Genomic DNA, 25,848 nt, shown 5'->3' with positions numbered 1-25,848 from the left:
AAGGCTGGCTGGCCAAATTACAGCAGAATTCCTCATCAGACTAAGTGGCTTTTGAGGAAATTTCAACAGTTCTCCAGATCAGGTGGCCTATGCAAATCTACAATAATTGCAGAAAGTTGGGGCTCTTTCTGAAGAGAGATGACTATTTTGGAATTCAAAACAAGCACACTTCTTTCTGAGAGAAAAGAAAATCCAGGTTCAGGTGATTTTCCCCAAATATGAATATAAACCTGGTTTCTTAAAAGGTGCCGGAACTCACACATGTCATACAACCCACCTTACCTACCCTACAAGGTTCCATCCAAAAAAGGTGCCAGAACTCCGTTCTGAGCGTTCTATGAGGAAAAAAAGCCCTGAGTATCACACTAACAGAGTCCACTCAAGACAGTTAGATTTAGTTAATATCTCACTTTGTTCTGGAGCTGATTAACCGGAGCTGGTTGGGATCTTCCATGTGTTGCTCACATCAGACAGAAAGACTGATCTGTGGCTGGCCTTAATTAAACCTTAGCAACCCAAACTAAAACTATTGGTTAACAAGTTGGAAAGCTTACTCACTCTGCTTTTCAGATTTAACCTATTTCAGTTCATTTTATGCAGATGAGAGTTGATTTGGAATTTTCTTTAAAAAAAAAGATATTTAAGAAAAGGATAAAGTTCTCTCCGCAATTGTTTTTATTGGGTATTATTACAAATACTACTGTTATAGATACAAAGTTGATGTTGCATTTAATTACGGCAGTGAGACTTTTAGTAGCACAATATTGGAAGAAGGAAGAATTGCCGACTATAGAAGAGTGGACTTTGAAAGTTTCTAACTTGGCGGAAATGGCAAAGATTTCAGCATATTTGAAAGATCAATCGCAACAGAGATACATTGTGGAATGGAGAAGATGGATTGAATATATTCAGAATAAATATGGGACTAAAAAGTATCATTTAGCATTTGAATAAGTAGCGGATTTTTTATGACGTATAATTAGTTAATTTTATTAATTTTATTTTTATAAATTAATTTTATTATGACGTATAATTAGTTATTTTATTAATTTTATAATTTTATTAATATTTTGATTATGGAGAGTTAAAGTGTGATAGAATTTAAAGTTTTATTATTGTTGTTAGCATATTTTAGATTATGCTTGTTCGTATTATTATACCCTGTATTCAGCTCTGGGAAGTCGGGGAGGGGGGAGGGGAGGGCGGGGTTGGGGAGGGGGGAGGCGGAGGAGGGGGTTTTTTGTATTTAAAATTGTATTGTAAAACTTTTCAATAAAAAAAAACACCTTGGGAAAGAAAATGAAAATCTCTTTGCTCCAAACAATCATGTTTTTCAGAAACCAACACTGACAATCACCCATTGAATAGTATACAGATCTCATCACTGAGTCTCAGAAAAGACATTTATGAGCTAAAAAAGCACAAACAATGTTGAGCTACACAGTCAACCAGCTGGGAAAAAAAAACTCACCTCTAAAGAAAGATAACCATATTTAGCATGATTTAACTCAGAGGAAAACAAAAGAGAAGAACGTAAGGATATGCAGGGGCTGAATTAATTTATTCATGTTATGTAGACCACATAGAAGTCATTTATTTTTTTAGTTCCTTGTCAATCATTAATTCCAGGGTTACTGAATGGATCCAAATTGCAGAAGACTCATGACAAATCAAAAGCAAGGTGGGGTTTCAAGATGTAATCCTGGAACATTCACAACACTGGAAAAAGTTATAAAACTTTCATTTAGTCTTACTGGATTCCCTCTAAGTATTTATTTGTATCATTTATGTACTGCATCCCATTTTTTTTTTTTTAAATAAATCTTAAAATGGACATCGTCCTCAGATGAAACTAATTTTCATATTATGTATCAAGGAGCCACAATGGTGAGTTTGTATGAAAAGTTGGTATTTTGATGCATAAACTTGGAGTCAATTCTCTCCTTACTGCCAACATGAACATAACTCAGCAAATAAATGTTGTTCCCTGTTGTTTCTTCACATGACCACTTGTTCTACCCAGGAGTACAGAAAGTGAAAAGGCAAAAAAAAATTTTTTCCCCTATTTTCACAATCCTAGAAGGGTTAGGTTTTGTGACTGAGTTCCCAAGTTAAATAGCTCTGAGAGGTTTGTGGCTTCTTGAGCTTCTCAAACTCTAGGACAGACAGCAGTTGATTAACTGATGACCCCACAGACAAAATGACAAGTTTTTACCCTAAGGGCCTTGAGCCAAAGACTCGGTTAACTTAACCCTTTTGGCACCTTGAGTATAAAAAGACCACAGAGACCTCAAGAGGTCCTTCTGAATGTCTAAACAGCAACATTTTGCCAAGCTGAAAGTTCTCTCAATTGGAGAGAACTGAAGGCTCTCTCAGAGAGCTAATACAGCTGTATAGCTCCACTCCTTTCTCTGACTAGCTTTTCATCTGACCTGTGGCCAGTTAAGCAGGACAGGTGAGATAGTTGGTGACATTTCAGTGAGAAAATGTGCAAGCCTGGCTTTACTCTATAAACAAGGCAATCAGCTTCTTTCAAGCTCAAAGTGTTGTGATTCAGGGTTGACTCAGAGGAGGAGGAGGAGGGGGGGGTTGAAGAGCTTGCTGAGGGGATTGGACAGCTTGATGAGAGCCCTCAGCCAGGCCCCTCTCATCTGGTCATGACGGAGACCCAGCTGTGTGAGCCTGACAGCGTGGATGAAGATGACCCACAGCTGGCCCTGTTCAAGGACGCCCGACGCAGGAGGCAGTCAAATCAGGAGTAAACAGAGGAAGGCAATGGGGCTCCTCAGAAGGAGGCAGAGAGAAGCCACGCCCTGAACTTTATTTAAGGGGGAATGCGTGGGAGGGCTGGTTTGCTGAAGGCAACCACTTGAAAAGCTCCTGTTTCTTGGTTTGTGTCTTGTTCTATTTGTTTTTGTAGCAATAAATTTGGCAGGCGTAATTCCAGCCTCTTGCCTTCTTGTAAAAAGGGTTGGTTGTCCCTGCCTTTTCTGCAGGGCCGGTAGCAGGCTGGTACAGAACACAAAGTAGCTGTCCAGAAATGTCATCAGAGCTTTCTAACATGCATCCCATAGAAAGCAGTTGTGACCCACTGGAAAGGCAATTTAGGTATAAAGGCATCTGGTTCCATGCTAATAAGAGTCAAGCCCAAATGAAGAAACCATTGTCCCAACTCAACTGGATTTACGATATCAATTCTAGATTGCCAGACACTTCTTTATCCAAGGCTCAGCCAGGGTTTAGCAATTAATCTGTCTCTGGAAACTCAACCAGCACTGAAGACCAAGTAGCAGAAGGATCAAGGCAGTGGTGGGATTCAGCCAGTTCGCACCAGTTTGGTAGAACCGGTGGCTAATTTTTTGTTGCTCAGGCCTGGAACAGACTTCTGGAAGCGGCATCCACACAGAGAACTGGTTGTTCACATCTTTGAATCAAACCACTGGGTCAAAGTCACCCAAGTACCATACTTTGAGATACAAGAACCTCAAAATAGGTAACGATCCAGCCCCAAATTTCAAATCGTAAATTGCTGTAAAGAGGTGCTACATCCATGTTCCCATTTGGGCCTTGAATCAAAGATGCACCCCTTGACTGCAAAGACATTCCACCAGATTCACAAGACTCTCCGTTTTCTACAGGGGGATACTCAAGTACTTGCAATCACACCTAAAGCCCCACGTAGCATAAGAATGGGATAATATAAGAGGACAACTGTTCCTATATGTACAGTAACTGCCCATTACCTAACTTCTAGCAGGATGCTTTCTGAAGAAAATTTCATCTGCTATTGTCAGGTGTGTACAACGGGACCTAATTGTGTAGACTTTAAGCTAGCTACTTCTCAGCTACAGAGGACATTCTTACAACAAACATCCCAGCGATGTCTCCACCTACCCGATTCAGGTCCAGATGAGACAAACCTCTCCAATTTTCAACACCAGCTAAAACCATGCTCATTTTTGTTTCAGACTTTCAGTTAAACGGATGCTGTTGTGCCAAAGGACACAAGGCAGAAAATGTCCTGCAGCCAAGAAGGCTCCACACACATTTGCACTACTCAGGTGACCCTGAGGACACAGAAAACCTCCAAATGGCCTCAACGACTCTCTAAAAGAAGGCAAATGACCAGCTGTCTGCAAGGAATATGAATCCTTCCATTCCCCACCATCCAGTCAGAGCTGAAGAAGCTTCTTGGATGAGAAGCGAAATGTCTTCAAAGAAAACAAGAAAGGCCAGTTGCCTCCTGAAAAAGCAGCTTTGGGACAACCATGACCTGGGTATGACTGAGAATCTCCATAGACAGGGTAATGTTGTGCTTTTCCAGCTAGTCTACTTCTGTTCTATATCTTAAAAGTTTTTAAAGTTAGCCAAAAAAAAAAGTTTATCTAACTTTTCAATGGTATTTTATCAGTTTTAAGTTACTTTTCAGTTAATGCAAGGGTGTCAAACTCGCAACATCACGTGACGTGTCACGATGTATCGTGATTTTTCTTCCCATTGCTGGCAATGGAGTGGGTGCAGTTTCGCTATGATGCATCCCATGGGCCGGCAGTTTGACACCCCTGACTTAAGGTTTTCTAACGCGTTTCACACCTTTTTGGAGAATGTTTGCTTGATATTTAGCAAATAAAAATCAATTGTTCCTCATCCTAATCTGTCCATCTGGAACCTTACTTTGAAGTACAACTCCCCCATTAGTTGAAAGAATAATAGTCAAACAAAGACAACTGATACAGCCCAATTAAATCAGTGAAGACAATCCTGATGGAATTATTTTTTTTCTGTTTGTTCCCATATCAAATTTTAATCAGCCTGAAACATGTTTGACCACAGGTGAAAAGAATGCATGAACATTATATATATATATATATATATATATATATATATATATATATATATATATATATATATATATATATATATATATATATATATATATATATTTCTGTCTGCTTAACTGAAGAAAGAAGGAAGGAAGGAAGGAAGGAAGGAAGGAAGGAAGGAAAAGAAAGAAAGAAAGAAAGAAAGAAAGAAAGAAAGAAAGAAAGAAAGAAAGAAAGAAAGAAAGAAAGAAAGAAAGAAAGAAAGAAAGAAAGAAAGAAAGATAAAGAAAGATACTCTTTTGCTGAACTCAGAATGCAACAGACTTGGGCATGAGGGATTGATTAAGTCCAGCCCTGAAGAATGCAAACATTAAGGATTAAGTTGTTATCATTTCCTTAAACAAAAAAGCAACCAACATTTATATAATTCTATGGTTTTATAAACCCAATTTAAGTTTCTGTCCCTTAGGGTTTGGGAATCACTTGAATGCTACGATAGAGCATTAAGGTTAATTCTGCCTGCTTTTTTCCTGAAAAAGTAAAATTACCACACTGGAGCCCACATTCACAACCAAGTTAATGCCACTATAATTGAAGGGCAGATAAATACAGTTCCTTTCAAAGTACTGCTAAGGGGGGGGGGGGGAAGGAGGGGGGGAATTCCAGGGAGGTTGAAGAGTCTAGACTGTTATCAACTTCAGAGAGCAGAAATTATCCCCTCCCCGCTAGTCGTAGCATCAGAGGCAGAAGAAGCAAAGCACACACTTATGAATTTCTCTGTGGAACCATCTCTCATCTTAAGAAGTAGCAATGCAATGGAAGAGAAGGACCTGCCCTCCACTAATTCTTTTCTCTCACACTTTTTTTCTTTTTTTAAAAGTAGGATATTGAGTGGAAAAAGAAAGCCTGGATGAACTACGCTTAAAAAAAAAAGTCACTGGCCGGATCCAGCAAAGTCAGGGATTTGCAAATCGGTTGAGCTTTCTTCCAATGCTTATCTTTAGGCCTCCATCACTCCCCCCCCCCATTATTTCAGCAGGAGAAAGTGTCCTAATTAGGGGCAGTCTTATAAATGCTTGTTCTTTGTTCATTTTCTTCTTTTTTTATTTCCAATTCTTTCGGTTTGGATGCTGTAGAACAGGGGTGTCAAACTGGCAGCCCGCGGGCCAGATGCGTCGGGCACAGGCCACGCCTACCCTGGCTCCACAAAAGAAAAAAAAAGTCACGATACGGATGCTATAGTAGGTTGGGATGCAATAAAGGGCTTTTAACTCTGGCTTTTAGAAATGTGATCACCAACGTACAATAAATGCGATGCAGAGTTGCTGGGAGCCAGGTATAAACCCACGACTTTAGTTCAACACTGAATATATTTCAATGCACCATCAAAGCTGATGGTTACCAGTTACCAGTCAAGCACAGAGTAACACAAAGAGGCAGTGCAAGATTTGAAGATGTGGAGAGACAGGCCCATAGAATCGCCAAGAGTCGGACACGTCTGAATGGATAAAATCATCATCATCGTATTTCAATGATCTGGAATACTATCCATCCAGACCAGTGGTGGGATTCAGCTGGTTCGCACCACTTTGGCAGAACCAGTAGCTAATTCTTTGTTGCCCAGGTCCAGAATGGACTTCTGGAAGCGGCATCCACACAGAGTACCGATTGTTCACATATTTGAATCCCATCACTGATCCAGACTCACAAAATGTCTTCTTCCTTCTGGCCATCTTGATTATAAATTTGTTTTTGATGGCCAAACAACGAGTAGCTGAACTCTGTCTTGACACCACGGTTTCAAGACTCCTTTACATCGTGATTTCCAACAATGTTTAATAGCCAACACTGACTGGGTCGGAAGCCACAGTCACCCACAACGTGCAAAGCAAGAGAAAGCATAAGATTAAACTTCCCATCTTGCCACCAGTGCACCCCAATGGTGCATCTGAGACAGATCTGTGCTGTGGTGCTTTAACACACAATGTGCAAGGACCATGACTGCTGGATCTTTCTCCAGCCCCATCATCCACCGTATGAAAAGTTTGCTTTAGCCAGCTTGCATCTTTCCGTGTTTGTACATGCACTGAATTTTTTTGCTTTTTTAATGGACTGACCTCAGCCAAGATATATGGAGTTATAAGCAGGAGGTTTTCTTGCTTCTATAACCTGCTGAGTCTGGTCCAGGAAGTGGCCTTTCCCATCCTGGTAGCCTTTAGATAAGTTTTACATTTTTTTCCAATGACTATGCCAGGGGTTTAAGGGACGCGCTGGCTCAGTGGGTTAGGATGCTGAGCTTGTCGATCAGAAGGTCGGCAGTTTGGCAGGTCAAATCCCGAGTGCCGCGTAGCAGAGTGAGCGCCTGTTACTCGTCCCAGCTTCTGCCAACCTAGCAGTTCGAAAGCACGTAAAAATGCAAGTAGGAAAATAGGGACCACTATGGTGGGAAGGTAACAGCGTTCCGTGCACCTTTGGCGTCTAGTCATGCCAGCCACATGACCACGGAGACGTCCTCGGACAAGCGCTGGCTCTTCGGCTATGAAACGGAGATGAGCACCGGCCCCTAGAGTTGGAAACAACTAGCACGCATGTGCGGGGGAACCTTTACCTTTCCCTTACTGACTGAACTTTTTTTCCCCCTTTTATTTTATTTTATTTCAGACTGATATGTGATGTCATCTGGATTTGTGCAGGTGCCGGATTAGGGTTTTGAAGATCAGGACTTTGAGAAAGGGTTTTAAATGTCGGGATCCACTTGCAACAAGACAGCCAAAAAGTAAAGAACCAAGTCTCCTTATAACACCCAGTTGGGAAGGATGAAGAAATACAAAAACGGAATTCTGTCAATTACAGTTGCATCTTTTAAAGCTAGTCAATTTCAGGACTAGAGGAGTTGATCACTCTTCTATTTATTTATTTTTTTAAAAAAATGGAAGCTGCTGAAACTGGGGATCTGATCTCCCTCACCAACGAAAGAAGCCTGATGGGAGGAGAAGAAGTCAAGGAATAAATGGAAAGGGACAGCCCCAGCAGAACCAACTGGAGCCACATTACCCACATGCAACACAATGGCCCATGCTGATCCCACGCAGTACCTTAAAGCAAGATAAAAGGGAAGGCACCACTTCTAGAGCAGAACATCTAATTCTATTCCCAGGTTACTTCAGCTGTGTTGGACCAGCTGCTACAGTTGGTGATATCTGGAAATGGTCTTTGAATCTATATTATCTTAAGGGTCTTTGAATCCTTATTATCTTAAGCCGCATACTAAAGATCCTTCCATGCATGTCATAGTTTTCCAAAAAAAAAAAATCCTTATTAAACTGTATCCCCTAAGTATTTATTCTAACGTCTTTCTTAAGAACTTCACAAGAAGTTAACAAGAGATAGGCAAGAATTCAGCTTTCCCTTATGGCCAATGATAACGCTAAATAATGTGTTTAGGTATGCATGAATGAAGGAACTCTGAAGTTGGAAAACGTTCAACATTCCTGCTTATTGCTATCTCATTACACAGCCCACAATATTCAAGCTGTACTGTGTATCGAAACAGGCACTCCTGATTTTTTGGGTGTGTGTGTGTGTGTGATTTTGGGGCTAGGGAGGGAGAACTCTTGAGCCTAAACTGATGGTGGTCTAATTAATTATGGTGATTTTTACAAACATATCGTATGAATTTGGGGGCAGAGGAGATGATAAAGGAGAAATAATTGTCAACTGTCATATTTACTCCCCTGAATTTAAGAGGATTCCTCCAGAGCAGACATGTCAAACACAAGGCCCGGGGGCCAGATCCAGCCCGCGAAGTGGTTTCATGTGGCCCGCGAAGCCATCCTGGAAACAGTGAGGGAACGGCCCCCACTGCCTTGGCCTTGGCCCAGAGACCCTCCTTCCGCCAAAGACCCTCAGATCTGTCCCACTCCTGCCCAGGCCCCCATAGGCACCCTTGATGCGAACGATGTAGAGCTGGCCACGCCCACCCAGTAGGCCATACGCACTCTAGCCACGCCCACCCAGTAGGCCACGCCCACCCTGGCCACACCCACCCGGCCCCTTGAGGGCAACCGCAATGCTGATGCGGCCCTCAATGAAATTGAGTTTGACACCCCTGCTCCAGAGGGAAGGGGGAAAAAATCCCTTCTGCCTGATTTACCAAATATTCAGCAAATCTACAATAATTCTTATACAACATGGTAGAGCGGCTGTAAATTCATTTCTAAAAGATACTTAACCACTGATGAGTACTAATTATTGCCATTACTGTCCAAACAGATCTTTTGTTTTCTATCAAATCATCACATTCTTATTTTCTGATATAATGCAAATGTCATGAAAACAGGAACCAGAACAATACCAACTTTTCAACAGCTCCAGAGTGGTACCCAAGTGGTCTACAGTGGCATTTTTCCAACTAGGCAACGTAAGATGTGTGTGGACTTTAGCTCCCAGAATAGGGATACTGGTGTTATAAAAAGCAACTGCAATTTGCATAAAATACCAGATGACCTACAAGGTCCCTTCCAACTCTATTATTCTAATTCTAATACTTCTGGAAAACTTTTTTTTAAAAAAAATCCAAAGAAAACGCCAAGACATATTGCTTTTCCTTTTTTAAAAAAAGTAAAATAATTATTGTTAAGCCTGAACATCTGTAAGGAAGGGTAAATGTCATCTCATCCTTTTTTTAAAAAAAAAACAACTCTTCTCAATTTTACGCTAATAGAATACATGAACCAAAGCAGAAAATGAAGCTGTGAAAGTTGAACAATGTGATTTGAAAGTGCAAGAAGATAGTTCTTCAAACACACACTAAACAAATGCAAACTTTTTTTTTTTTACTCTTTCTAACCCAATGGAATGGTTGAAGGAAATAAGGTTAAGTGTGTGTGTGTATCTCATGATTTACTCCATCTGTCTTTTGTATAGGCAGTGACTTGCCTGTTCTAAGTTCCCATCTCTCCTGGTCACATGACACAGAGTAGACCATATGCAGCCTGGCATATGCTTCTGTTGCCTATACACTATACAAACAAAGAAATACACACAACGCAACACACTACTTTATTACCCTGCTGGTGTTGCATGTTGGAAAGAATTACACAAGTTGTGCTCTAGCTCGCCTATCTGATCCACCTATGCTCTCCTGAAGTTGGGATGTCAAAATATTTGAACAAAAGCACAACTTCAGGACATCACAGATGTACCAGACAAAATATTTGTCCTGATTGTAGCGTCCGGCCTTTTCCATCTTGTTTTCATATCAGAATGTTATTGTTGTTGTTGCTGTTAGTTGCGAAGTCGTGTCCGACCCATCGCGACCCTAAAGCCTAAACTCCGAATCCAGCAAGCTATGACAATCACAGAGACAATACAGCAAAAATAATTCTTCCAATTATTGGAATATTTTAAGCAACAGGAATGTTGAGCACATCTACCCTAAAGGCAAAAACTGTAAAACTGACACAGATTAAGGATCTCCCTTGAGAAATGGCATGTAAGTTTCAGAATCCTAAAATGTCGGTTTGGTTAAACTGGGTGGGCATTTTAAAACAGAAAAAAGAAGAGTTAGCTGATAGAAAGCAATGCTATCCTGAACATGATTAAATTTTCCATCAGTATAAGAAATAAGAGATAATAAGAAAAGGTAAAAACCTACATGAGCTGATATCAGTTGCAAACTGTTGACGGAAATTATTATTTCCTTTTCAGGAGAAAAGAGATGCTAAAAACACTGGATGTTGACAAAATGAAGAATAGTTCAGAAGATCACAACCAGAAGCAAAACGAAATCAAGCGTAAGAAAAAAAAAATGGAAAATATGTGTTAAAGCAATAGTCTTTCAAGGTGGTCTACAGGTTCTCAAAATAAGGGTGCAGACTTCTAATTAAGTTACTGTAACTTATTTCTAAACAAAATGTTTAATCTTGCTAGTGTCTACCCTTAAATGAGATCTCTCGGGATCAATTCTATAGATTCCAGCATAAATGTGCTTAAGACAGAATATGGGACTTCAGAGCCCAACATCCCCAACTGACCACATCTGGAACTGTGTAGGAGTAAGAAGTTCAAAGGACAGATATAAAAGAAGGCCAGCGAGGCCTAACAAGAAAGTAAGAAGCAGAATACAAATACGTGACTTTGTATTTGAGCCTTCGCAAGCCTCCTCATAAATGGTTAATATGCTTTTCAAATGCTAAAAAAAAAAGCCTCTTAAAATGAAAGCTATGTCACGGCAAAGCACTGCATATTGTACAACTAATTTTTTTACACAAAACTAACTTTTTTTAGAAGGATTTTAAATCCTGACTGAACTAGGAATCATTAACAATTTATCAAGCTTGATTCATAACTCGTGCAAATAACGGTCTTTTGGATTCCAGGCTCAATATAACTGGAGTGAGTCAAGCCAACAAGCAAAATGATGAATATTGAAAGATTAACCTCCTTATTTAAGATCTAAAAAAACCCACGGGCAATAGCCAGAGTTCCACCATGTGGGTCTCGATAAAATGCTAACAACTATACCAATAAAAGTAAAGTCAACCTTATCAAGAGATGTTTACTTAAAATGACTAATTCTGGAGGCACAAGTGAGCTGCACCCAGTCTAGCTCAAAGGTTCTGGCAATATGTTGATCGTCTGACTTCAAAGCATGAAACCTTTCCTATTTCTCTTAAATGTATCTGATGGAAGAAAAAAAAATCACTTCTTTCCAATGTCTTTGGAGAAAGGTTTCCCCTCCCTTTTGGGGGGAGGGGTTGGCTACATACCGACTTTAAAAGTTAACGCTTTTCAAGAAACATCCCCTTAAGCAATTTAAAAACCCATCACTGTTGGGTTGGTTTGTTTTTTTTGGTTTTTTTTTGGCTGATGTCAAGCCATCCAATGTTGCTGTGAATTATATTGTAGGAGAGGAAAACTGGTGTCCACATGCAGTTTTGCCTGGAAATCTGTTTTTAAAATCATGAACGGAATGTGAAACAGATGCGGAAAATATGGATCTTAAAGACTGAATGTTTAAATTTTAAAATAAATATTTAAAGGTATTAAATGTGTGATATTTAAGATTGGCAATGATCTTGTTATCTATCTCTGATTATTCCCACTGCATTTCCAGATATTCTTATCCCCAGGGAAGCAGAGGCAAAAGGCATTTATTAAACAGTGTGTGTGTGTGTGTGTGTGTGTGTATGTGTGTGTGTGTGTATTTACCTGTAGCTAATTAATACCACTGCTAGGTTGACCTCATAAATCAACAGAAAATTTGAAATAAAAGAGCACTCATCTGTGATGCAATTTCTCTATTTCCGTTCATGATTTACAAATTATACAGGACACTCAAATTTCACACAGTGAATATGCAGATGTTGGAGAACTATTTAGTCATCTTCATAAGGGAATGGGCTCACAGTATAAGGCTAAACTGAAATTTTGGACAATTATATACCGTAACCTTAAATACAGAGATCTATGCAAGTCGTGCATCAGTTCCTCAAACGTTAACCACCTGCACTCCACGTATTAAGACTACACTTATATTTTCAGCATTAGATCAACTGATTTTCACCAGTTTAATAATCAGGCATATTATATAATGGCATGCACAAAGATGCAGAAATGAATATTGTAAATTTACTGATTCGGTTTGCAAAAATTCGATGCTACCCAACTACCATTGTATTCTAAAGTAAACTTAATGAATTCAACTGATTTAAGATTGCAGTTATGGACTAGATTGTTTGAAAACATGTAGTTTTGCATTTGAGTTTGTTCCATCGAGAATAAACACAAACAACCTCACTTTGTATGAAAAGTGAGAATAATAACTGACTAAAATTTGCACGCAGGCAAGAAACACGTTGCTCTTTAGCTGTTCTAAATATATTTGTTCTAGCTGCTTTTCACAAATTACCTGCATGTTTAAAATTGCATGAGCATGGACTGTAAGATGTATTAGAGGTCAGTATCACTGTGAATTTTTCAAGCTCTTTAGTATGACCAAACAATGAAAATATGGCAGAGAATTTACTTCCTAAACCAAAATATGAGTTTATATTTGTCACACTAAAAGCAGATAAGTGAATGAATGAATGAATGAACCTTTATTGTCAAAGTACAACCATGTATACATTGAAATTGGCTGACCCTCCCTTCGTACCCCCACCCCCAACTTACAGTGACACAAATCTTCCATCTTATTACACCATGTGAGCTAATTGCACAACACACCGGCCTCGCAAGTCAATCATTCATAAAGTTTATAAAATTATATTCTGTTCAAAAGCCTAATAGCCCATGGATAGAAGCTGTTCTTCAGCCTGTTGGTACGGCTGGCTATACTCCTATATCTCCTACCCGATGGTAGGAGAGTAAAGAGATACCGTCCAAGGTGTGAGTCGTCCCTGAGAATTTTCCTCACTCTTCCAAGGCAGCGAGCCCTGGCGATGTCATCCAGTGGTGTCAGGGGACAGCCCACAATGTCTTGTGCTGTGCTCACCCCCCTCTGTAATGCTTTCCTATCCGTGGCTGTCAGACCAGCATACCAGACCACAATACCATACGAGAGGATGCTCTCTATAGTAGACTGGTAAAAGAGGGTCATAAGCCGTTGTTCTACCCTGTTCTTCCTCAAGACCCTGAGGAAGTGGAGTCTCTGTTGGGCCTTTCTGGCCACCTGGGTTGTATTAACTTTCCAGGTAAGATCTTCGCAGAGGTAGACTCCCAGAAATTTAAAGGAGGAAACAAAATTTGATGACGAGGCTACACTTTAAGTGTAAATTAAAGATGTCTTCTAACCCTTTACCTCAATCACTTTTTTTAGAGTGGAAGGTTAGACTGCAGTAATTTAATTAACTTTGCAACTACATTCAGTTTAATTTGTATTCCATATTCAAATGTGCTGGATAAAAATGGGGGGGGGAAGCAAGCAACTCCTAATATAAACATCAGGATGTTTATTAGTATAAATATAATAAATTTGCTATAAACATTATCATGGCTAAAGGACCTACAGCTCTATTTAGAAAGCATATTTTTGTAGGCACTCTTGTCCTTTTACCTGTCTGCCACTAATAAATCTAAGAACATACTCAGCTGTTGAGTGAAATCTCACTTGGTTTGCTCCAGAATAAAATATCTGCTTCATAAATCACGTAATGTTAAGTCTGTTGTTTGAACAGTGTTTTGATGTTTAAATAAAAAACTGGGACTGTACTGAGGTATGAGGTACAACAATAAATATTTCTGTCTAGTATATCTCCAAGCTGTGGTTTCAAAGAACACAAGGACCTCAGTGTGCAATCTCTTCGCATATTGTCCTCCAAAACCCATCAATTTCCATCTTGACCATGAAAATAATTTATGAGCATCTCTCTTAAATCCTCATTTCCACTTCCGGTTCTTCAACAGTGTCCTGGGGGAAAAAAAAGTCTCAAAGTATCAACCTGGGCTGACTTAGGAAGGGATGATTCTTGATCTGACCCAGGGAGATTTCAAGAAAGAGACAAGGTCATAGCAGCATTCACAAAATTAGTGTGAAGGAGTTCTAAAAGCAACAAATCTAACTCTTTACTTCACTGGGGCTTTGATGATCTTCCCAAGAAGCTGATCATCCCAACTCATAAACTATTTAAACTGAGAGTTTTGGGTTGACACTATCCTATCCCAGTAAGTTGTCTTCCCAAAGAAGCAGCTTTCCAAATCTAGCTATTTCACATTCCCCAGGTGGCCAGCACAGCATTTGTCCACGAATGGTTTAAAATTAAAGGTTTTAGCATCAAAGTGCTGAAGCCTAATCTCTCAATTCCATTTCTGTTGATTGTTAGATAAATATTTCATCTTCATCTCTATTTCATGTTGCTCCTTCTGTTCATTCGCTGTTAGTTCCTTCACACTGAAATGCCTCCTCCACATCAACATTATTTTCATTCCTAAATTTTATTCCCAGCATGTTATTCAGGAGGGAATTACATTCTATCTGTACTTGCCTTTTCTGGTCCCACCAGTGGTCTACACAATTCTCACTGTCTACTTGCTTGAGTATCAACCTACTTCATATTTTCACATGTGTGAAGCCGACACTTCAAAGCTCACAGCTGGGTAAAATAAAATCAGTAAAGCAAACCAGAATGGGAAATTCTGCTCTTTTTTGCAGAAGAATCTGCCTTTAAAACAGAGCTCCCCCTTCGAAATGCATGTTAAGGCTTCACTATTAAAACAAGCCTTGCATCCTTGTTCAAACAGAAGCAAATTACACAGTGATGGCAGATGAGAATAAATATGCTATTTCGGTAAAGGAGAACAAGGGATTCTCTGGATTATGAACTGCACGACTGGATTTTTATAAGTATTTGATAACAGCGGAGGCCTAATGAATCAAAACAGGAAAGCAGTTGTAAATTAGGATATCATTCACAGCAAATTATTATCTTTCTTGAAATGCCAATTAGATTAAGCTGGGTATGATGCATTAAATAGTCAGTCTCATTGACTAGGTCACAATCACAACACTTTCTTTCCCTCCAACAAATGTTGTTTAGTTGTCAACTAGCTGAAAGGTATAAATAGCGAGAGTTCATTTATTACTGTGGAATTGTACTTTCATTCAGCCACAAATATCTACTCGTCACAACTATATTTTGTAAGGGAAACAGTCCCAATGGAAGTGAGTTTCTGAAGTGAATGTTGGGGGGGGGGGTGTCAGAAAGAATTTGGGAGCGTATTTAAATATATACATGTCACTGCAAACAGCAAGCAGTGATAGAAAAGGAGCAGTGCTTTACAAAAATATTGTGTACATTGGAAAGACTTTCGTGTGAAAAGGTTCTCTGCTTAAAAAACTGTTGAGAAATGCTTTCAGTAACCTGTTTTGCCTTATCTATTGTGTCCTAGATTCAAGCACCAAAATACATCAATAATCTGTGCTGGACTCTACAATGACAGACAGATAAGGGGACCCCTGCATTTCTGGGCACACAGTGGGGGGAAGATTCACACATTCTTAGGCCCAGGTTACATTTCTATCAAACTTCAAGGATCTGTCCAATATTTCAGAGGGTCCCTTTATAACCACAAACCGATCAATCATAAACCTCAACGGAATGTTCCACCCACTCTAACAATATCATGCCAGGCTGTGCAGGAGAGAAACCATCGGATTATAACCTCTACCACATTTGTGCAGTTATTGTTTTGCCTAATTTAGAATATTCTTGGACCGTCAATTGCAGAAACAGGGGTGCGAGTATCTGATATTTGTCCCTCTCCTTCCAACAGAGGGTCTGGTCTCCTGTCTTTCAATTGAGCACCCTCTCGCCAATCCTTCCAAAAAGACAAGGATAAAATTCCCCAAGCTTTTTTTTTTTTTTTTTGAAGGAATCAATAAAACAAGCCAGACTGAATGAATAAAGGGTGGTCGCATTCTATGCCCTCAAATCGAAGGAAAACATCAGCAACAGTTTGGTAAAAATCTGATCCAAAGTTTCTCACACGGCTGTCTGAAGAAAGAAAGAAAGAAAGAAAGAAAGAAAGAAAGAAAGAAAGAAAGAAAGAAAGAAAGAAAGAAAGAAAGAAAGAAAGAAAGAAAGGAAGGAAGGAAGGAAGGAAGGAAGGAAGGAAGGAAGGAAGGAAGGAAGGAAGGAAGGAAGGAAGGAAGGGTCCAGCCCCAGTCCAGCCCTCCTGTAAATCCCACTAGTGCAGCCTCTTTTGATTTGAACTAATTAACCTCTCTCCCATCTCAAATCCCCATCCCCACAGGCTTCAATTCCAATACTAAAACATTTTGTTGTGTCCTGGAAAAAAAAATCTTCCTTTGGTTGGAAACTAACCAAGGAGAGAAGCAACCTAAGAACTAAGGAAAAAATTCCCAAAGGGTGAGAGAACAATTAACCAGTGGAATAGCTTGCCTTCTTCAGAAGTTGTGGGTGCTCCATCACTGAAGGTTTTTCAAAAAGACACCGGACAACCTTTGTCAGGCACTACAATTCCCCAAGTATGGCTTGGGGAATGCACACACACACACACACACACACACACACACACCTCCTCCTGTTGGCTTCTCTCCCTTCTTTGTGGAGTTACCGAACACACTTCTGGCTGGTGAATTACACCTACAAATAACCAGGGAATTCTCCCCTGAAAAGTTTGGTGGTGGAAAGGCAGAGTCACTACTTCCCCTCCCACTAACCCTCAGGCGGCAAAAGAGCAGAAAAGCACAGGGGATCGCTGAAGCCAAACCACCCCATTGCAGAAGTGACAAAATGGAATGGATGCCCACCTACTCTGCTTGAAGGTGACCACAACTCTTGGGAAGGAAATGTAACTCTTGGGAAGGAAATGTGCTATCAAACTGCCGCCAGTGTGGTGTCCTTCCCCCCCCAAATTCTAATTCCTAATTCTTGAACCACAGAAACGTGCTGAGATACATTTGTTCCATAAAGTTTTCACAGGGCACCCAAACCTCAGAGTTCCAGCCATCAAGTAATGAGGGAAAAATGAGTCATCTCCTATACTTTTTTAAAAAAAAAAATAATAAGAATTGCATAAAAACAAATCCGCATCTGTTTTTGCAAACTAGCCTTACCCTTTGTCCACCTTAAATAATTCAGTTAATTAAAGAAGGGCATGCAAATCTGAAAGGCCTACTGGGCTCTAATCCCAGTGTCTGTTTTTATTTTATTCCCCCCCCCTTATAATTTTATTTAGGCAGAGAAAATATATCGGGACCAAACTCATATGGCTGTTCAATTTCAAATAAGTTAATGAAAATAAATCAGGAAGAGGCATCTCTGTGTGGCTCTATGTAACACCTGAATATGTTGCTGCTTTTAATCCAGTATATATTAAGCATCCCTTAAAACAGCCCAGTTTAAAACAAAACTGGAATCCCATACAGTAATAATCAACTTTTTCATTTATCCTCTTGACAGCTAAACAATCTGGACCAAAGTAAGCTCAGTGTGATATAAATGTGAGAACTGTTATATAAATTAGTCCTTTAGCTTTAATCTCCAGGAAAAAGCCTCCTGTCCAGAAATTATCTGTCTTTATTAAAGCAGGGAACTCTGAGTCTTCAAAGGCAGCCTTGCTGACATATGTTGAATTTATTTATTTAGTGTATGGTTGGTCACACACAGAATTAAAAGCACTTCATATTTACAAGTTAGAACAGTTAAAACATATTTTTTTTAAAAAAGAAGCAATTATAAAACCTAAGAGAAAAACAGAAATAACATTTCAGAGTTTAATGTCCAGTTTGGAGGATCTCCTGGCTTCACACACAACTCCACAGTCCTTTTAAGGACTAAAAAATAGCAGAAATAACAGAAATAACAAATACCAACATATGTTGAAAAAAGCCAGGCCTATGGAAAAAAACTTCCATTCATATTTTACAGCCTGCCTCTATACGTGCACAAGGAGGATTCTGAATTATATTTCTCAGCCTTACACAGACTACAATTCTCCCAACTTTGACTGGTTTACACATCCAGTTAGCATGTATTTTAGGCAGAGAGAGGCTGGGTAAAAAAAAAAATCTGGCTTGGCAGTTTTTCTCCGGAAGTAAGGGGGGGGGTCCGTTTTGACCCTGTGTTTCCTTAAATCAATCCCAGCCACTGCAAGCTATCTCTGTCCCCCCACCCCCACCCTCTTGGCCCCGCAGCTGATCCCAAACCAGCCCCTGTTCCGGCACTTTTTGCCTTTTTTTTAATCCAAGGACCTCCTGCTCAGATTTGGGTGGGGAAAAAAAAAAACCGGTGAGGATCTAGGGAGATTTTGTTAAGATCTCGGAGGCTTTGCGAGGCATCGTTACTGGCCGACACGCCTGGCGAAGTAGACTAGAGCAAAGAGATTTATTTATACATCCCAGCCACCCCGACTTATGCAGCGGTTCCCCAAAACTGCTCATCAAAATCAAGACGGTCCTTCGACACCCCGCAGGGCGAAGCGGCAAACTAACCAGGAGCTCTCCAGCCCGTCTGGAAATGCAACGATTCTGCCCCTAAGTTTACTCTTGAGGTGCCCGCCGCGCGTTTGCAGACTTTGGGGGTTACTGACCCGCGGAGAGAAGCCCGCTCAGTCGCGGCGGAGCATCCTCCGGAGGGAACGCAGGGCAGGGGGGAAACCGAGGGGTGTGTGTGTGTGTGTGTGTGTGTGTGTGTGAGGCAGGGGTCCCCCGACCGGGCCCGAGAAGGAGTTCGTTGACCTGTGCCCTTCTCTTTGGTCCCGGGAGAGCTCTCGCTCGCCGGCTCGCTCGCTCTTTCTTCCCTTTCTGAACGCGAAAAGGAAAAGCAAACGCGGGGGCGGCTTGGCAAGACTTTAAAGGGACCCGCGGCGCAAAGGATAAAGACTTTTCAAAGCCTTCAAAAACTCGGAACTGGGCGCGGAACTTTTCAACAGCCCCCAAACTACCTCCTTCTCTTTCTCTCTCTCTCCCTCCCTCCCTCTCTCTCCCTCCCTCTTTCTCTCTCCCTCTCCCTCTCCTTTCCTCTCTTTCTCTCTCCCTCCCTCCCTCCCTCTCCCTCCCTCTTTCTCACTCTCTCCCTCCCTCTCCCTCTCCCTCTTTCTCACTCTCTCCCTCCCTCTCTCTCTCTCTCCCTCCCTCTCTCTCCCTCTTTCTCTCTCTCTCCCTCCCTCTCCCTCTCTCTCCCTCTTTCTCCCTCTCTCCCTCCCTCTCTTTTTCTCTCTCCCTCCCTCCCACTCTCCCTCACTCTTTCTCTCTCTTCCTCCCTCCCTCTTTCTCTCTCCCTCTCTCTCTCCTTTCCTCTCTTTTTCTCTCTCCCACTCTCCCTCTCTCTTCCTCTGTCTCCTCTCCCTCCCTCTCTCTTTCTCACTCTTTCTCTCTCTTTCTCTCTCTCCCTCCCTCCCTCCCTCTCTTTTTCTCTCTCCCTCTCCCTCACTTCCTTGCAGCGAAGGGCTTGACGACCGCAAGCCCCGGCGACTCTACCCAACTTTGCGGCGCGCGGGCAGGCGCTGCGCTCCTCGGAAAGCCCCTTGCGAAGCAAACGCCCGGGATCCTCGCGTACCCAGAGACACACTCACACGCACACTCCGATTCTTCTCTCCCTCTCCCTCTCTCACCCCCCCCCTCTCCGCCGGGACCTGCTCCCTCTTGCCCGCGGCGCTCACCTGGCGTTGGTACAGTCGTTGTAGAGCGTCTCGAAGTCCCTCCTGGAGATGAGCTTGCAGCGGTTGACGCCGGGCTGGATGGCCCCCAAGCCGCGCAGGATGCGCACCTGCTCCACGTTGCAGACCACTGGCGTGATCTCCAGGCGCTTGAGCTTGGTGTAGACCGTGTGCAAGCCGCCCACCAGGTGCTTGAGGAAGAGGTCGAAGGCCTGCGGCAGGCAGATCAGCTCGCAGCCCTCCACCGAGAAGGAGGCCACCTGGGCGCCCCGCAGCTCCACCATCTTGCACTCGTTGTTCTGCGGCGTGTTCTCCACCGGAGACGGGGTCGAGTACACCGGCTTGCCCGAGGGAGCCGGGGGGACGCCGCCCGCCGCGCCCGGACACGGACACGGACCGGGAGCTGGACCGGGACCGGGACACGAATTGCCCTCCGCTCCTCCTGAAGCCGCCGCAGCCGCAGCAGCAGCGGCGGCGGCAGCAGCGGCAGCCGCGCCGGGCTCCGGGCGGAAGAGGCCGGGGGCGGCTGGGGGGGCGGCGGCGGGGGCGGCCGGAGCGGCCGGAGCGGGAGGCGGGGAGGGGGCGGCTGCCGGGGGCGCGGGGGGCGGCGGGGGCGGCGGGGGGAGCGCCGGCTGCGCGGCGGGGATGAGCGGCGCCGGCATCGCCATGGTCACATCAGAGGCGCCGGGCAAGGCGAGGGGCGCTCCGGGCGCTGCCCCGCCGCGGTCCCAGCCAACTTGCGCCGACCACCGGCTGCTGCTGCTGCCGCCGCCTGGCGGGACCCGCTCCGCGCTCCGAAAGCTTCTGTGGCTGCGGCGGCGGCTGCTGGCGGCGCGGTCCACCTTCTCGCCGCGCCCCGCCTGCCTGCCTGCCTGCCCGCCCGCTAGTTCGCTCGCTCGCCCGCCCGGCTCTCCCTCCGGCCGCGGCGCGTTGCTGTTGTTGTCACTCGGTGCAGAGCGGGAGGCGGAGCTCCGTAACTTGCGAACCCCTTCAAGCCGCGCCGGAGTCCCCGCCCGGCTCGGGCCGCCTGCGGAGACTGGGGAGAGGGGGGGGGCTGGGAGGGGGTGGCTGGCGGGGCCGCTTCGCCGCACGCCCAGCCAACCGAGCCGCGCAATGGCCCGGGGGGGGGGTGGCTGGGGCGCCCCTCCTTCCGGACAGCTGGGCGGGGCCAAGCCAGGGGTGGAGGGGCAATTGCTCCTCCCGCTTCTCCCTCCCTCCCTCCTTCTCTTAAAGGCTGGTGTTGAGGCGTGGGGGGGGGGCGGATCTCTGGAAGTTCCTGATGGGACCCCGCTGGGCAGGGCCAGCCTGCGCCCGAGCTCCTTTCCGCGCTCCCCCCTGGGAAGAAGAGGGTCCGGTGGGCGGTTGCAGCCGAGGGGCCTTCCCCACGCAGTCCTTCCTCTTGCCCTCCCCCCCCCCTTAAGAGAGAGAGAGAGCCGCCTCCCCGGCAACGAGCTGCCTCCCAGCGCCGCGTCTCCCGGCCAGAAGCGCGCTGTGACTTTGGAACCGGCCAGCCGACTTTGCGCCGATTCCCACAAGCCGGCCCGCCCTGCTTGGAAGCCGGTGACCCTCTTTTCCCCCAGCCCGGTGTCCCGATGCGCGCACGCGGAGGCCTTTATGGAGGCCTTTCACTTTTCCCCAAGGGAGGCGCGTCACTTTCCCTTGCCGGCAGCAGCGCGCGCTCTCCTCTTCTCTCCCCACCCCCGCGTTCCTTCCAGAGACTCAGCAGGCTCCAGGCTTTGCCAGCCCCTTCCCCCCCCACCACCACCCATGGCAAAAACTTTTCCGCACGTGGGGACGACCGGTGTGTGTTGGGGGGCGGGGGCGGGTGAGCAGCGACGCCAGTCAAAGCCGAGGAGCGGCGCGAACTAGCGCCATCCTTGGCTTTGCGCGCTCCGGGAAGAGTATTTTCTCACCAACGGGATGCTAGTTGTGCGATTTCTTCGAGAAGTTTTCCTTCGCGGTTTCAGCTTCGCGAGCGCCCTTTTTGCCCTGAATCTTTTCCCTAGATTTTTTTTTTTTAGGTTAAACTCTGGAGAGGGAATGCTTGTAAACTCTTTCCTAACCAATTTGTGTAAGGGCGAGTGTGGAAGCGCGGAGACAGGCGACTCCTGTTTCATTTCTCCCTGAGTGCAAACCGTCCATCTTTCTCTCCCTGATCGACCAGCAGGCTCGCGTTAAGATCCTAAGCAGAGTGGAAACAGATCCGGGTCTCATTGGAGAAATGGGAATGAATGAGAGCTGGACTTTGGCAAAGTCTCCGGGAAGGAATTAAAATGCTTTCTGGTAACTTGGTGAGCAGAAAAAGAGGAAATTTTTTGGCTTTCTCCCAGCGTGGGTATCTGATTGTTCTTCCCTGTAAGGCTGGGGTCCCCAACCCCACCCCTCCCTTCCCCGGGCCGTGGACCCGCACTTGGCCGCGGCTATGCCAGAAACCGGGCCGCGCCAATAAGCTAAGCCACATCTGGACACACACCCCCTCTGGTCCGCGGAAAACCTCCGCGATGCCCGAAAGGTTGGGTACCGCTACTGTAAGGTGTAACAATCACAACCGGAAAGCAAAGGAAAGGGCCAGCTTCTTGCGTCTGATCAGCGGCGGCCCTTTCTCACTCAACTCTTTCTTTTACGCTCGCCCGCGGTCCAGCGACCGAGCCTTCCCGCGTGGAAATCAGGAGGCTTTCTCTGTGTCCCCCCCCCAGGGTGAGCCGCACATGCTCAGTATGTTCTGGCCAGCTCGCCATCCGAGTGGCACCAGAACTATGTGTGAGAAAAAGCCACCGTAGTCAGTAAGAGAGTCTCTCTCTCTCTCTCTCTCTCTCTCTCTCTCTCTCTCTCTCTCTCTCTCTCTCTCTCTCTCTCTCTCTCTCTCTCTCTCTCTCTCTCTCTCTCTCTCTCTCCCTCCCTCCCTCCCTCTCTCTGTCTCTCCCTCCCTCCCTCCCTCCCTCTCTCTCTCTCTCTCTCTCTCTCTCTCCCCCCCCCCCAAATAATTAATGTCTCAATCAGTGTGGTGCACCCTTGGAGACAAACTGGTTCGGGAGGAGGAAAGATATTAAGGAAGCAACTCAACTGTTGTTTTTTTTCCAGTCCAAATCCATGGTTTTATTTTTCCCTGAAAAAACAACAGATCACTAAAGAGAGGGGGGGAGGGAAATGAGTGCCAAGCCTGAGAAAGGTGAAACTGCCTCTAAAACATTTTGGTAGCTTTTTAAGTTGTGGGGGGGAGGGAGGGAGGGGGGAGGGTGGGTCAATCAGTCATTATATTATGAATCCCCCCCCCCAGTGTTACAACTAACTCTTGTATGGAGACTTCATTCATCTTATCTGGATTGCCTTGTGGCGTTTTTTTGTCCTTCTGATCGACCTAATAATTTCAGGTTATCTTTAAAATAAAAAGGGGGGGGGAAGCTGAGCTACATCAGGCCTGATGGATGGGAGACCACCAGGAGTGAAGGGAAGAAGTATCTCAGAAGAAAGCTGGGCCAAACTTCTTCCAGGAACAAATGACCATCTGTGTCCCATCAGGAGTCAGGACAACATGGGAGATTTTTTAAGGGTTAGAATTCTTGACGTTAAGTTCAGCCTGTCGTCAGCGAGTCTTCCCTGCAGGCACGTTGCATCCACAGGAAAGAAAGGGCCGCGTTTGCAGTGACAATTTTGCAAGATTCAGGTTGTTTCATTTTAAACAGGTTATTCCCTTTTTTAAAAAAAACCTTAAAACCCGAGGAGTTACTTTTATTTCCATTCCGATCTTCACTGGCGAGGAACCACCTCTGTTTTAGCAAGCGAATCAAAACTAATCACTCCCTTAAAAACAGAAGCCAAATAATAATAATAAAAAACCCAATAATAATTAATGTCACTATGTTTCGGCGTCGGAGCTGCGTGGACTCCAGTCAGCACCGCAATCGCTTGTCCTTCGTAAAGCCTGGGTTTCCCACCCCCCCACACACAACCGACAGTTTGATCAAGTCACACTTTAAAGTTGAATCCGCAGAGAGATCAAGATCTGGAGGAAGAGAGGGGGGGACCCCGGGTAACCGGCCGAAGGAGGTGATCAAATCGGGAGTCTGCACAACATTTGCGCTTTTCTGGGTTGGTTTTTTTTACAAAATAAGAGGGAAAGATCCTGCCCGACTGTTTTGTTGTTGTTGTTGTTGTTTTGTTTGGGGGGGGGGTTGCTCACCATCGGTGTCTCTACGTGGCAGATTTCCAAAATGTACGTCTGCGCGGACCCCTCCGCCTAGTTTGGAAGTCTGCCTCACCTTGGAAAGGCGGTAGGTGAGCAAAGGAGCATCAAACGACAGCCTTAGTTTGTTTATTTATTTATTTATTTATTTTAATTCCATTTATATCCCGCCCTTCTCCGAAGACTCAGGGCGGCTTACAAGCTTAGCAGTAGCCTTCATTCTATGTATATGCCTGCTTATTAGGGCTTCACACACACCCCCAAGCGGCATTATTACAAAGTCAGCTTAATTGCCCCCAACAATCTGGGTCCTCATTTTACCTACCTCGGAAGGATGGAAGGCTGAGTCAACCTTGAGCCTGGTGGGACTCGAACCTGCACTAATTGCAGGCAGCTGGTGTTAGTTTGGGGTTTAATCCTGGGTTCACACGGAGAGCTAGTTCAGGCGTTCATGCAACCCGGGTTCTTTCAGATTGGCTTAGAGAGAAAACGAGCCACATCCTGAAGCTGCAAAGAAACAAAATGCCAGCTTGCTCTTCCTGCTTGCCCCGATCCCGTCCGGACAAGCGAAGGGTTGGACAAGCGTTTCCCCTGTTTCCGAACCGCCAGCACCGACTTTAGGATCCCGCGCTGGTTCTGCGCGGAAACCCAAATTGAGAAGGCCAGGAAAGGAAAAGCGCGAATCGGCTGTTGTTATTTTTCCTTTAAATGAAGACGCCCCCAGCGGCCTCTCCTCCCGGGCGACCCCCTTCTCCCCCCCCCCATTCCCGGGTAGCCGATGATTTGCGACTTCGCCGGGTTTGTCACGCAGGAGTGACGCCGATCAAATCCGGCCGCCTGTTTAAAAATTCAAAGACCTGCAAATCGTTCTGTTTGTCCTTTGATGGGGCCTCTGCTGATTAAAACGCGACCAAGAAGGCTTAATTGCCGCACTAATTAAGAAGTCTTTAATTTCTTTTTGCTGGAATATTGTTTGAAGCGAGGTTGTTTTTTTTCCCCTCTGCTGCTTGTTCCTCGGCACAGCTTGTTCAGGGGACACAAATGACCACCCCCCCCATTCCTCCTTCTCTCTTTCCCCCCTCCCCGCCCCCACCGTCTCTGCTTCTCCCCTCTCTGACCCCGGCGGCGAATGGGGAAAAAAAAAACAACAACAGTCAGACGAGCCTAGAACTGGGGTGATTTATAGCTGGCTGGACCAGAGGGCGCGCACGGATTTGGAAAGCCCGCCCGAGGAACGTGGGAAAGGCGCAGCGCCCCGGCCCCTGCTTGAGTTTTGTCCTTTTCGGCAGGAAAAAAAAAGGACTTAGACCACCAGGCAAACCCTTCTGTTAGGATCCCGGGAGGAATAACAGGCCAGCGTGTGGCAGGGACGGAGTTGAGGGTGATTTTCTGCTCAAGCTGACTGGTTCGCTTTCTCTCCTCCACCCCCACCCCCCACCCTCTTTAAAAAGCCCGCTTTCCCATCTTCTCTGGGGTTCCTCCTGTCTCTGGCGCGGAGACCTCCAAGAGGACTCGGGCAGTCTTAACCATTCTTGCGCGGAGAGCGCTCGCAGCTGCGCTGAAACAGCGAGGTGCAGCCCGGGCAATGCCCACGTGGCACCAAGGTTGCGAAGCTGCCCTCGCTTCCCAGAGGAGAGTTCGAGGTGACAGTTCTCACCATCCTGGCTCAATGCCCGGCTTGCCCTCTGTCTCCGTTAAGCCCTGCCCGTCTGGCTTGAT

General features: G+C 44.9%; 1 protein-coding gene across 2 annotated transcripts in view; it reads right to left on the bottom strand.

The window, feature by feature from the left end:
• DACH1 (dachshund family transcription factor 1) overlaps positions 1 to 20,713 on the bottom strand; it is a 362,459-nt gene extending 341,746 nt beyond the window's left edge. For both annotated transcript variants that reach the window (XM_081326850.1, XM_081326851.1), the window contains exon 1: positions 19,950 to 20,713. In XM_081326850.1, coding sequence (XP_081182976.1) covers positions 19,950 to 20,614 — 665 coding nt within the window. In that variant the 5' untranslated portion in view covers positions 20,615 to 20,713. The remainder of the gene's footprint in view (positions 1 to 19,949) is intronic.
• Positions 20,714 to 25,848: the final 5,135 nt, after the last annotated feature.

The sequence above is a fragment of the Vipera berus genome (assembly GCF_964194415.1).
Source record: "Vipera berus genome assembly, chromosome: 4".
NCBI lineage: Eukaryota > Metazoa > Chordata > Lepidosauria > Squamata > Viperidae > Vipera > Vipera berus.
This window is presented reverse-complemented; position numbering and strand designations above follow the sequence as displayed.